Below are 14,295 nucleotides of genomic sequence, written 5' to 3'. Positions count from 1 at the left end.
AACGAGTAATAGTTACATATGGTGATATATACAAAAAAGAATATCAATTTTTTAAGGTTATTACAAGGTTACAACTTTTCATCAATTGTACAATCTTACGAGGTTATGAGTAATGTACTATTAGTTTAATTTATTACTAGTTCAATTTGTATAAGATATTTGTTAGAGTTGTTAGAATTACTTTATTACTAATTCAATTTTTATATTAAAAACTTGACATTATACATATTGATAGTTAATTGTTACTATGTACATTCTTTTTATTTGAGCATAAATTATTGCATATGTATGTAGTGTGTATATAACCGTACGATGTATAATGCCTATAATTCTAGGATAATGCACAGTTGTAGAGGAAGTAGTAATGAAGGAATATTGTGTATTTGTAAATACATAACAATAATTAAAATGTGCTAAAAAACACATGGTAGAGAGAGGAAAAAGGAGAGAGATAGGAAGAAAGAGTTCTTTATATGGACCCCACCTACTTTTTGGTCAAATTGTCTCACGTGATGGGTTTGTAGTAAATTTAAGACTTCAGACTATTTTTTTTTAGTAAAAAAGTTAACTTATTAATAATTAGTAAATATATTTTATAAGAACTTGAATAAAAAGGTCAATAATCAATTATGGTCGGGTTAAATTTGGATCGGGTAAAATCAAATCGAGTTAAAATCGGGTCGGGTTAATATCAGTTCGGGTCAAAACAGATCGGATCTGATCGGTTATTTGTCGGGTCAATTTCGGATCGGGTTGAGCTCAGGTCGGGTCAAATCGGTTCGGGTTGAGTTCAGGTCGGGTCAAATCGGATTCGGGTTGAGTTCAAGTCGGATCAAATCGGTGTCGGGTTAAGTTCAGATCGGGTCAAGTTCGGATTCGGGTTGAGTTCAATTCGGTTACAGTTCGGGTTTGGGTCTTGAATTTCTCGGATAAAATCGGATCGGTTACAGTTCGAAACGGATAATTTTTTTCGGGTCGGTTCGGGTTTGACACCTCTAGGGACAATAAGGGAATTTCTACACACAAGGGATATGAGGTAAGAGTCTTATTAAGTGAACCAATACTTTGTTGGTGTAAAGTTGTCAATTAAAAAGTAACAACTTGACTACGAGAAAATACAAGTTTAAAACTGATGAACAACAAGAAGTACATACGTAAATTATAGCTAACTTTAGTTAACTACTATTTTCTCTCTTTCCTTAGCTTTCTCTCTCCCTAAATTTCTCTCTTCTCCTTCAACCTTCAATTTCAACGGTGGAAAGTACACCTTTTCACTACGACACCCTTTTAGGATTAAACATGTCCTTTATTTTCACTTTGTTATTCGGGTTTTGCCACCAGGAATGGTGATATTAAGTCAAAATCAATGGTTAAGCTAATTGTTGTGATACATACTAAGAGGGAAATTCCTCATTCCTAGTTGAAAGCAAGAACTTTTTGTAACAACAAATTCTATTTGGTATTAACAAAGTCGTGCAATACTAAAATGCTGATTATTTGGTACCAAAGTAAACCTTACATGGTACCAAATGACATACTCCTTAAAATTTTGTTGATATTAACAAAACTGTTATATTATTCAAAAAAAAAAAAAAATGTTGTATAGGGTACTAAAAGTAAGTTTTCTTAGTACTAAGCTAAACTTACATAGTTATGTGGTATCAAAATGAGTGAAAAGTATACATTTACCAAGTTGACTTTTAATAAATTTTATAAAATCATCACAATTAGAAATTGGGCAATCTGTATAGACGACAAGTAGTGTAAATTATAGAGTTAACCTGAATTTCAATTGAAAATGAAGAGACAAATCATATTGAGATGGTCAAACATTTTAAATCCATGCCTTCTTATCAGTTCATAGTTCAAATGTTCAATGAAAGTCCAAGGTAGTAGGAGATTGGAAAGTTCACCATAACTGATCAATTTTATTTTATTTTATTTTTTTATTTTTTTAAAAAAAGGATAGAACGATAAACAAAAGTGCAAAACACATCTTAGTAAACTAATTACAAGTTGTACTTCGTAACTGATTAATTTGATTTAATTAAGCAGCACACGACAAACCAATTAAAACAATGCATCAAACATAAACAAATGGGAAAATAGATAAAAAAAATTCAACTCTTTATCCAATTACTCTTTTCTTCAGAAATTAAAGTACACCTGAAGTCACAGAATTGAAGGTAAGAGAAGAGATGTTCTGCTATTTCCAAGATTCAATTTTTTGTTTCAAACACATCAATTTATAGCTCTTTCAATAATGTGGGTGTTAATTGATTAGTTAGCACATACAATATATCTGTTCATCTGATATACATGTGTATTCCCTTTTGACTTTAATGCAGATTTATCACATAAAAAAGAATGTTGAAATCAGTTCAATTTCTACTTCCATACATTTTGTTTTCTTTTTACTTCTTTGAGGTTGATGTTGATTCTATCAATGCCCATTTATATTTGCATTCCAATTTTAGCAGGTGGGTATTTTTAGTTTCAATTATTTCAGCATTTATTTTTGGTTTTCTAGGGTTTAGGGTTTATGGGAATTGACTGTTTTGAATTAAATGTGAGTGATTAAAATTTTGGTGTGGTGGTTTATGATATGCTCATCATATATGCACCAATTAATTGTAATTACAGCAGGGGAGAAGCTGAAGCAGTAAGAAACGATACCATGTTAACAGTTTTGAAAGAGGAGTTCACATTTCCTGTCGATTCGCCCCCGTTTAAAAACTGTCATGCTTCTACCATTGTTGAGGTGACTAATTTAGATGAATTAATGATTTGGTTACTTGGCATTGTTGTAGTGTTTGTAGCTGAAGATTAGAGTTTTGTAGGTTGAGAAGGATCATTTTTTGGTTGCTTATTTTGGGGGAACTGAGGAAGGCGCACCGGATGTTAAGATATGGTTGCAAAGATATAAGGTAGTATAATTGTAGTCAGCAATGTGAACTTATACATTGTGAATTTGTTTCAATTTTTATTGCGTAGGGCATAAGTTTGATTGCTGCGAGCAATTTAATCTGTTGTATGTAGGATGGCTCTTGGAGTTCACCTATTGTTGCCGATGAAGAACCTTTGATTCCAATGTGGAATCCTGTACTGTTTAAGGCATGTGATCAGCTGCTTCTGTTTTATAGGGTTGGTCAAGGCGTTCAGAAGTAAATTCTATATCTTTGCTCTTGACCTCTTGTTGGATCCTTATTGTTCTTGCTTGGAATGAAAATGTTAGAACTTCTTTGATTCATGGAAATCTTAAGTGAATTAAGTCTATCTTAACCCAACTAATTTAGTAGAATGTTTGAAGAAAACTTAATGTAACTTAAATGTCTTGCTCAGCTTTAAGGTCTGGTATGTACAGAGCAGTTTGGTAATTTTTGAATTAATTTGTTAATGTATTCTGGTGTTCTGACAGCCTTAAGCTTGGTTATTCTCAATAATGTGATGGATGAGTTGAAATTATCGACAATGCTGCAATGAAGTAGCTGTTTCTCTGTGTTTAGCTCTTGAGCTGGAATGTTTTTCCATCAAACAGCCTAAATGCTTTACAAATCTACTTAAGTCTCATACTCACATTGACTCATTGTACACCTATCTTGTGCAAGACTTGCTCACCTATTTCATTTGACATAGATTGTCATTTTTCTAAATGTCTTTTGTATAGATAAGTGAGTGTCATAACTTCTGATAGAAGACACAAATTGTCATTACTACTGCATAGCTTTAACAGTTTAACCCAGCGCTTTCGGCTTCCTTTAGCATCTAAGCTAACTTCAATAGCTACAGCTCTTTCTGACCAAGGATTGTTCCCTTGACATATTTTTTTTGTTGGCTTCTTAAATAATAATGGAGGATCCAGCATGAGTACTAAATTACCTAACCTAAGCTGGTGGAAAGCGTCTATCACGTGTTATCTGGCTTTCTGCACTGTGAATAATAATGTTGAGTACTTTAATTTTAACGGAGTCAAGGGCTGTAGAAATCAGCTGGATAATTGCTTATTGTTAGTGTTTACTTGTTCTCATTGTTTGGTCAATGAACTTCAGTTGGACCGGATGCATGATGCGTTCATTTGATGGAGGTCATACTTGGACAAATAGAGAACAACTTCCTCCTGGTGTATTAGGACCTATAAAAAATAAGGTTCAGAACTTCAGATTGCCCTTATATTTTTTCACCTTTTCTATTTTGTAATCATTAGTTTGCCAATCATACATTCACACTCGAATATTGTGTTTTGTTCCTGTTCAGCCTATTCTGTTGGACAATGGGCAGATGATCTGTGGGTCTTCTGTTGAAAGCTGGAACTCTTGGGGGGCTTGGGTGGAGGTATGGCATTCTAAGATCATAAACAAATTTGATCGTCCTTGCTCTGCTTTGATTTTGACTCCTTTTTCCCTTTTCTAGGTAACGTCAGATTTAGGTAAAACTTGGAGAAAAAATGGACCAATATACATCCCTGGCGAAGGTCTGAGTGTGATTCAACCCGTACCTTACCAGACAGCAAATGGGAGGTTACGGGTCCTTCTAAGGTCTGCTATTGGTAGAGTTTGTATGTCCGAATCCTTAGATGGTGGTCACACCTGGAGCTACGCACAGCCGACTGCACTCCCCAATCCTAATTCAGGTTTTTGTCAGGACACATTTCAAGTAGTGATTTTTAATAAATCTTTTAGCAGTAGTTTATGTGGACAGTGTGAATTATTGTCGTCATTTCAATCTAATGTGTACTTGAGTGACAAAGCTATACCTGCAAGGGCTGCAATTGCTCAACCCTTGATAAAGAAATATATACTAACTTACTAAGATTACACCTTGCATTTAGTAATAGAAGATATTAAGTTTGGTTGCACACATCAAACTATACATTTACATCTTAACTTGATTTCTATCTATTTTTGCACTTGTAAATTGTAACTTCTTTGGCCAGATTAAGAAATATATACTTCCTCCGTTACAAATTACTCGCAACAAAGGGGTATTATTTGTGAGACATAAAATATTCCTTTGTTGCGGGTAATATGTAACGGAGGGAGTATATTCCCCATTTCCCCAACTCTTTCGTTAAGAATTTTTGGTTTACAGTCCACTAACTTAAACCACAAATTGTTTTTAATTAGGAATTGATGGGGTGAAGTTAAAGGATGGTCGTCTTGTGCTTGCTTACAACATTGAAACGCGGGGATTACTCAAGGTTGCTGTGTCGTGTGATGATGGTGACTCGTGGATTGATGCTTTGACACTTGAGGATACTTCAGACATGGAATTCTCTTATCCAGCTGTCATCCAGGCCAGTGATGGATCAGTGCACATCACTTACACTTACAAAAGGGAACAAATTAAGGTGCATTCAACTTTCTCCCCACCCCCTCTATATGGACTTCTAGCTAATTAACTATTGTGCTCAATATCTAATAAAAACTGTCATAATGTTGAGTTTACAGTGATTGATCGATTGAAGTGTATCTAATATGAGATTAAGGCTTTGATTGATTGATTGATTGCTCAATATCTAATAATAACTGTCATAATTTTTTATAACTGTCACTTTCAAGTTTTGACTATAACAATTTGTTCTTGACTTCCTCATCAGTCAAATATCCGATCTATACTTTTAGAAGTGTTGCATTCATTCTTGTTTGTCAGATGCCTGATTAAAAATTGCAATAACAATGTGAAAATTATCACACATTGTACAGTAGATAGTGTGAAGTCTCTTGATTGGGCATTTAGCTAAACCTTTGTCTTGCTTTTGGTCCAGCATGTTGTACTACAGCTCAATTGACACGGTGAACCTTAAATTTCGTGGCAAGCCTGCTGAGGTATGAATAGTGTTTGCTTGATAGATCTGATATTTTTGCTTCTCAGGTTCTAATGTTTTTAACTGCAGCTTGTGTGTTTTTGTTTTGTTTTGTTTTTTTTTTTTTTTTTTTTTTGTTTTCCTCTGGCATTTCATATCCAAATGTGTAATAAGTTGAGGTCGAGTGACATCTTCTTCTGTTAAGAAACTATTCTTTTTCTTGACAGTTGATGCTCAGTGAGTGCCTGTAGACTTCTCCCTCTACTCAGACTGCTGGATTGTTGCTGATTTTAAGCTGTGTTGCATTGACACACAAATGGACATAGATACTAGCAGGAATTCAATAATAATGTGTAATAAACTAACTATTCAGAAATAAACTAGTTGCGTATTATTTATGCTTCTATACATCCTACATCGGCTATGTGTATTGGTGTTTGAGTATGATACTTGTGACATTAATGTGTGGTTTAAGGTCTTCATGATCTTATTATATACCTAAGCTGTAGCAGCAGTGTAGTGCTGTAGCTTGTATCACACCAGTGGATTGTCACTCTGAACGAGTAGACATGTCTGTACTCTATGTCGTAAGCTAAGTTTGAAGTCGCGGTTATTGTAGCTGTGTCAAGGTTTTGTTAAGGCCTTAAGGGCCTCCCAGTATATTCAGCCAATTAAGTACTCAATTCCCCGACTCTTCGATGATGTTGAAGTGGCCTGAGGCAAACAACCTGTGCACGTAAGATATTATCTGAAAATAATGTTTGAGGTTGACATCTGAAATTTGAAGTAATAAACGAAATAACAGGCTTGTACATTGTATTAGGATAATTTGGTCTTTTTGTTGGTCCGAAATCCGAATGAGCTACAAGGGCAAGTTGAGATATTTGAACTTATTATGTACTTCGTATGACCTATCATACAAGCCGTCTATTTTAACCATTAGACTAAGATCTCATTGTTATATTTTCACCCTTAAATAAAAGTGTTAAGTAGTTAACTATTAGAAATAGGAAAAAATTAGCATAAATAATCTCAACTTTGTTTGCGGATTTCATTTTAATTTTTACTTTTATTTTAATTTTTACTTTTATTTTAATAATAACTCGGTTCAATCCTAATTATTTATGTCACATTCTCAAATTAGTCTGAGGATGACTATAACTCTCACCTAACATGACCCATCACGTGGCATAACTTGTTCCATTGTTCTGTTTCAAGGGAAGTATAATATTGTAGTGGGCAGAGTAAGAACTATGAAGCTCATCTCTTTATCTAACAAATTTTCATGGCTTCCGGTGGCAATCAAGGGAAATTTGAAGCTAAGGTGATATGTTGATGCTAGATTGAGGGTTGTCGACAACTCGACAATGGTGGAGCGTATACAGGGAAGAGGTTCTACGCAATTAGAAAGTTCCCAGTAAGTGTTATTGTTAAAGTTCCTAGTATATTGCTGTCATTTTCGTTAAACCATATTGTGGTTGGTTGTAATGTTAGACAGTTTGTGCTTTAAGAATATGACATACTGAGTTAAATAAATGTATGGGTTAAAATGAGGACAAAAGAAGTTGGGATTATTTATGTTAATTTTTCCTTAGATATATACTATGTAACACAACTCTATACTATAACATTTTAAGAGAAGTTACCTTACCCGTAAATAGCGTTAACCCAATGGCTAATATTCGGGTTTACTCCGTTCACAAATTTCTGAATTGTATAAATCAATTACAAATAGATAGAAATTATAAATTTGTAAGTTAAACAAAGAGTAAAGCTTAAGAATTTGGAATTTCAAAGTTTATTGATGGTTCTTGAAGTTTAGATACCATACTCAATACCTTTTGCTATTTAAAAAAGATTCTATGTTGTGATAAAATTGCTGCAATTTATGCCACTAAATTACTATAATTAATTAGCTAATCTGCAATTGTTTTGTGATCAGCAACATGGTATAAGAGTATTATATTACAATTTGTTACCAAAAATATATATAAAACTAAGAGATGGAGGCTTTTTATAATGAAATTTGGCCTGACTAATCACAAAGTCAAAGATAATAATGTTTGCCATGTTTACACATTTAATACACTCCATTTGCCAAATAAATGAAGAAGTTTTAGATCAAGTTAGAAGAACAGCTTGTCTTAGCTTCTTTTATCATTTGCACCTAGATTGCTGCATTATTAAGGTAATGATGAACTAATGGCTGTTCTTTTGTGTGTCCATTCGATTCGTTTTGATGATTTTATCGATTTTTTTTTATATGAAATGGATGTTCATTTTCTAATATAGTTCAGCCATTGCAGTCTTGCAGATATTTGGTTTGAACTTACATACAGTATGCAGTTCGTTATTAGGCTTTGGGATGGTAAAAAGAGTTGCATCTTCACCATTGTATTACTTATCCTTTTCTTTCTTTTGATTGAGGGAGGCAAAACAGAATCTTCCATGTTAAAGGTAGTGCAAGAGGAGTTCACATTTGCTGAACTTTCGCGCTCTTTCAACATGTGCCATGCTTCTACAATCGTCGAGGTACTTGTAAATAATTGTGTGTAACTTGCTCATTCATCATCTCTGCAAGATTTATATATGTTTATTAGCTTTTGTAGGTTGAAAAGGGTCATTTTTTGGTTGCTTATTTTGGAGGCTCCGGTGAGGGTGCACCTGATGTTAAAATTTATACACAAAGATATAAGGTAAGTGAGGGTAATAATACAGTCCAATGAATTTATTCATTGAAACAAATATGTTCTTATCATTTGAACTACATATTATTGTAGTTACATACATAAATTGAGACATAGAGCATGTTATTGTGCAGGATGGTTTATGGAGCTCTCCTATCGCTATCGAACAAGAACCTGAAGCTTCAGTCTGGAGTCCTGTGTTGGTTAAAGCACTTGATGAGTTGCTCCTGTTTTTCAGAGTTGGTCCAAATTTGTTCTGTTCTGTTCTGTTGTACATTCTAATAAAAATTTGCGCAATACTCCATCGTTGCACCCCCTCTTCCTTACCTAGGAGATCGAAGGACAATTAAAATGAACTCAGACATACCAATCATCAATAGAATATCAACTTTAACTTATTTTATTTCAACTAATAATAAACAATCTGACATATGAAAGTTTAGTTATGTCTTAACTTTGTGAATATATTAGTACGGAGTAATAAGAGTCTTTGTTATTTGTGCAGTTGGACCGGAGCTATGAGGCGTTCAATTGATGGAGGAGTCACTTGGTCATCGCGAGTACAGCTCCCTGCTGGTATAATCGGACCAGTCAAAGTTAAGGTTAGGATCATATTATGATTAATTCTTACTATTAATTCATCTTCCTAATTTCATTAATGTTACGTTATAGTTGTGTAATTTGAATTTGGAATTTGTAATGCAAGGTTCTTAATGTACATGTACTTTTGTTTCTTCATACATATTCAGCCTCTTTTAATGGAAAATGGAGAATTGATTTGTGGATCCTCTGTGCAAACATGGAATGCTTGGGCATCTTGGGTGGAGGTAATTACGTTCATGGATCAAATATTGTTTACTTCGTGAAGTTTTTGAGACGGTATCCTAAAGACACAAGATCGAATTTTGTTTATAATCAGTGAACTTACGTTATGGTTTGTCTTTGAGACGAGTCTTTTTTATTGAATACGTTATGGCTTTAAATTTAATGTGCACTTTTAGGTGACTCCGGATTTGGGAAGAACATGGAAGAAATATGGACCCATAGTGTTTCCAAATCATAATATGAGTGTGCTTCAACCAGTACCTTATCTCACAAAGAAGGGACATATACGCATTCTTATGAAATCTCACTCGAGCATTGGTAGAGTTTGCCTAGCTGAATCTCGAGATGGCGGTCGTACTTGGAGCGATGCTGTGCCTACTCAACTCCCAGATCCTAATTCAGGTACTAGTGTACTGGCTAAAGACTTTACTATTAGTCTATTAGCACATTTAGCAAAATTGATTCGTATTCAATTTTGAGATCGAATTTTGACTCTTTAGTCTTAAATAAAGTGGTACAGTTTGTCTAACGTGTGTCTATAGGCACATGCTAACCTCTACGAACGCCATATAATTTCTGTTCGACAATTTTGCTGCCAAATTACAAAAAATGCTCTATAATTATATCTTGGGATATATAGTTTCTTACTGACTTGATTTACTTCCATGATCAGCAATCGATGCAATCAAGTTACGTGATGGGCGTCTAGTGATCGTTTACAACACAACTTCGAGGGGAATTCTCAAGGTTGCCATCTCTTACGATGATGGCGATTCATGGCTTGAAGTCTTGACACTTGAAGACACTCAAGGAATGGAATTCTCATACCCAGCCATTATTCAAGCCAACAATGGACTAATTCACATTACTTACACTTACAAGAGGACACAAATTAAGGTAACTTTTGCTTTTCATTTAGTTAATTTTGTCAATCAATTTATACAAATTAATTTCTATTGATAAAAGGATAAATTAAGGTGATTTTTCTTGCAGCATGTTGTTCTTCAGCCTTGAGGGCCCTCGACACTTGTATTGTGATGACTGATGAGGATAAAAGGCATAATTTATTATGCACAAAATGTATGTTATATTCTTGTTTAATTATGTAACAATTATTTGTATATAGTCTTGGGTATTTGATGATCAAGTACATTTTATATTCAAAAGTGTTTGACTTTAATGATGGATCTCACATGAATACATGATATCTAATATTTGATGATCGATAATTATTAATAATTGGTACCATGTCGAGATCTATTAAGGTAAATACATAAATCTGAATAATAAATCGGTCTTTTATATTGTGTTTGGTCATCTACCTTAGTTTGAGCTTAAAAGGTAGAAATTGTTTATGATTCATAATAATTGTAGCACTTAATAATCGACACAAATTTTAACAAAAATAGAAAGAAAAAGTAAGGGTCTGTTCTCATAGACTGAACTCAGCTGAACTGAACTGAAATGAATATTTTATAAGAGAAGGAAATTAGGAGTTGAAATGAACTGAACTGAAAATAAATGTATGAGAACAAGCCCTGATTCAATTGTTTGATTGTGTAGATTAAAGGCCTGTTCTCATACGTTTATTTTCAGTTCACTTCAGTTCAGCCTATGAGAATAGGCCCTAAGAATTGAATGAAAATAAAATGAGTAGTTGAACTTTGTTTTTAGGTGACACACATCCCCCAAAAAGTTGGCATTTGGAACTTGTTTGTTGCATTTAACTTTCAGTTTCTTTTTTTGATTGCATGAACAATAACTAAGGGTCTGTTTTTATTGACTGAACTCAGCTGAACTGAGCTGAGCTGAGCTGAATATTTTATAAGAGAAGGAAATTAGGAGCTGAAGTGAAGTGAACTGAGCTGAGGTGAACTGAATTGAACTGAGCTGAACTGAACTGAACTGAATTTCAACATATGAGAATATGCCCTAATAAACACCATAATACATTATATGATAATGTACCTATTTCAAGTTCGTTTAACTGCGATGTGGAAATCCAAATTTATTTTAGGAAGAGATTATAGATAAAAAAAAAAAAATGACCCGCGTAATGATACAATTAGATGGAGAGAAAATTAGCCACTTAATAAAAATGTTGCAAAATGTTGTGATTAAAGAACGAGGAAAATATATCGTCGGTTTGAGAATTTATGATTTCTGGCTTTTACATTTAATTTGATAAGCTAAAACTTCTTTAAGCATGGTTCATGGAGCTCTCATGTTTATCTACAACAACTAGATTTGAGAGGTATCATGTTAAAGGATCAAATAAAAATAAATAAAAATAAAATTTTTTTAAAAAAACTTAAGCGGACGGTTGAGAATTAAGACACAGGACTATGTTTTATACTCTATATCAATTTTGATTAAGAAGGATAGGAACTAATTAACTCAAATAAATTCAGCTACACAAATTTTTATATGTGGCTGGCCACACGGTGTGGCCAGCCACAATTTTTTTAATTTTTTTTTTAAAAAAAATACCACAACTCTTTTCTCTCTTCTTTTCTTATCTTCTTCTCCAAACCATACATCACCAACAACCATATCTCTACTATACCCATTTCCTCTCTCCTCTTTTCTTAGCTTCTTTCTTCAAGCCAAACCACACATCACCAACAACCATATCTCTACTCCACCTATTTTTTCTCTCCTCTTTGGCAAATTGCTGCAATTAAAGCCCGAAATTGTAGAAATTGGGTGTTAAATTGCTGTGAAAAATTGTGATTAATTATTCTTAAAATCATCAACAACATTTGAAGTAGTGAAATTGATGAGAACCAAAGAATTGTGAGCTAGTTTTCTTCGTGGAATCTTAGATCAAACATTCTACGTCAAAAACTATAGGGTGTTACTAGTTTGGTTATGAGTACTTGTAGGTGTTACTGGTTTGGTTATGAGTACTTGTAGGTGTTACTGGTTTGATCAGGGGTTACATGTAGGGTGTTACTGGTTTGATCAGGGGTTACATGTAAGGTGTTACTGGTTTGATCAGGGGTTACTTGTAGGGTGTTACTGGTTTGGTGAGGGTGTTACTAGTTTGGTCAGATTACTTGTAGGGTGTTACTGGTTTTGGTCAGGGGTTACTTGTAGGGTGTTACTGGTTTGGTTAGGGGTTACTTGTAGGGTGTTACTAGTTTTGCTCAAGAGTTACTTGTAGGGTGTTACTGGTTTGGTTAGCGATTGCTTGTAGAGTGTTATTAGTTTTGCTCAAGGGTTACTTGTAGGGTGTTACTGGTTTGGTATGGGGCTTACAAGTAACCGTTGAATAAGTAACAAGTAACCTTTGAATAAGTAATTCACACAAGTAACCTTTGAAGTAACTCATATAAGTAACCCCTGAATAAGTAATTCATTCAAGTAACCCTTGAATAAATAACTCATACAAGTAACCCTTGAATTAACCCATACAAGTAACCCCTGAAAAAAAAATAATAATACAAGTAACCCCTGAAAAAAAATACAACTAAATCTTGAAAAAAAAAAAATACAAGTAACCCCTGAAAAAAAAAATACAAGTAACTCTTGAAAAAAAATACAAGTAACCCCTGAATAAGTAATCAATACAAGTAACCCCTGAAAAAAAAAATACAAGTAACCCCTGAAAAAAAAAATACAAGTAACCCCTGAATAAGTAATCCATACAAGTAACCCCTGAAAAAAAAATACAAGTAACATCTGGAAAAAAAAAATACAAGTAACCCCTTAAAAAAAAATACAAGTAATCCCTGAAAAAAAAAAAAATACAAGTAACCCTTGAATAAGTAATCCATGCAAGTAACCCCTGAAAAAAAAAATACAAGTAACCCCTAAAAGAAAAAATACAAGTAACCCCTGAAAAAAAAAATACAAGTCCTGAAAAAAAAATACAAGTAACCCCTGAAAAAAAAAAATACAAGTAACCCTGACAAAACCAATAACCCCGTTATGCGAGTGAATAGTAACCCCGTTATACTGTGTAATCCGTTATTTTTACTGATTTGGCAGCAGGCCGCACGGTGTGGCCTGCTGCACCAAAAAAGCTCTGATTCAGCTAATAAGACTTGTCTAAAACTATAAATTAGTACAACTATTAAGGCCATAAATGGGCTATGATATATCATGGATTCATGGGTAGTGTGTGAAAATGTACTTTGATTGGCTTTACTCCAAGAAGTGGCCCAGTACAGTAAGACTGTAATATGAGGCTTTTGTTCGTTTTTTCTGTGGGCTTCACTTTTGATTTAAATTTTGAGTTCAGTATTTTTAGAAATTTTCTTCCCTTTTCTATTCTTTTTTTGTTAAAGGGTGTTTTAAGTTTATTTTACAAGATGGGTAGTGTTTTTGAAAGAAAAAATAAGTAAAATTTCCTTTTATATTTCCACCATTTTCTAAAAATTTGCAACAAATTGGATATTTATACTCCCTTGTTAATCTTTACGTTTTGACAATTTTTTTCTTGTAAAAAGATTTCAAGTGTGATTTAAAAGTACAGAAGGAATTATTTGTTAATATACCACTTTAGTTATTATTATATTTAATTATCAATAAGCATCTCATTTTATCTTAAATACTTTTGTTTTAAAAAAAAAAGTAACGTTATATGTAGCCTAAGGGCTATATATAAGCATTAAATACACTCTTGAAAATTGTATAAAATTAGTAATTCATGACAAAACACACGAGTAAATCAGTGTAATTAGTGTTTATATTTTTATGATTTCTTAACTTTTTACTATTTTTAAGTGTAAATTTAATGCTTATATGTAGCCCTGATTTCTTGATTTTCAAGTGTTTATATTTTTATGATTTCTTGATTAATAAATTATAACTTTGATCAATAACTTGATTAGTTGATACAAAGTACATATTTTATCTTAATACATTAAAGTCGGCTAAATTACATGAAATTATATGTCGAACACAGTGTAACACTTTTTACCAAAATAGAGGGAATAAATAAGATAAATGATCGATAGATTGAGACACTCATTT

At 33.2% G+C, this 14,295-nt stretch overlaps 2 protein-coding genes across 5 annotated transcripts; both read left to right on the top strand.

The window, feature by feature from the left end:
• The first annotated feature begins 2,109 nt into the window (after positions 1-2,109).
• On the top strand, positions 2,110-6,486 carry LOC145634152 (uncharacterized). 4 transcript variants are annotated; one of them, XM_081685560.1, is made up of 11 exons: positions 2,147-2,186; positions 2,349-2,480; positions 2,644-2,761; positions 2,841-2,927; positions 3,040-3,164; positions 4,050-4,146; positions 4,255-4,332; positions 4,411-4,630; positions 5,124-5,347; positions 5,765-5,825; positions 6,031-6,486. In XM_081685560.1, the coding sequence occupies exons 2-10, from the start codon at positions 2,368-2,370 to the stop codon at positions 5,786-5,788; spliced, it is 1,086 nt and encodes a 361-aa protein (XP_081541686.1). In that variant the 5' UTR covers positions 2,147-2,186; positions 2,349-2,367; the 3' UTR covers positions 5,789-5,825; positions 6,031-6,486. The 4 variants fall into 4 exon arrangements, with proteins under 4 accessions (XP_081541688.1, XP_081541689.1, XP_081541686.1 ...); XM_081685562.1 differs by lacking the exon at positions 2,349-2,480 and having other exon boundaries at positions 2,110-2,186; XM_081685563.1 differs by lacking the exon at positions 2,349-2,480 and having other exon boundaries at positions 2,138-2,186; positions 2,647-2,761.
• A 589-nt stretch (positions 6,487-7,075) lies between these two features.
• LOC145634151 (uncharacterized) lies at positions 7,076-10,590 on the top strand. The gene is made up of 9 exons (XM_081685559.1): positions 7,076-7,220; positions 8,110-8,335; positions 8,413-8,499; positions 8,625-8,743; positions 8,969-9,092; positions 9,240-9,317; positions 9,492-9,717; positions 9,989-10,212; positions 10,309-10,590. Exons 1-9 carry the CDS (start codon positions 7,171-7,173, stop codon positions 10,327-10,329), a joined length of 1,155 nt encoding a protein of 384 aa, XP_081541685.1. The 5' UTR covers positions 7,076-7,170; the 3' UTR covers positions 10,330-10,590.
• The last annotated feature ends 3,705 nt before the right edge of the window (positions 10,591-14,295 follow it).

The sequence above is a fragment of the Chenopodium album genome, chromosome 6 (genome assembly GCF_948465745.1).
Source record: "Chenopodium album chromosome 6, dcCheAlbu1.1, whole genome shotgun sequence".
Taxonomy (NCBI): Eukaryota; Viridiplantae; Streptophyta; class Magnoliopsida; order Caryophyllales; family Amaranthaceae; genus Chenopodium; species Chenopodium album.
Note: the sequence above shows the minus strand (reverse complement) of the source record. Positions and strands in the feature narration are given on the sequence as shown.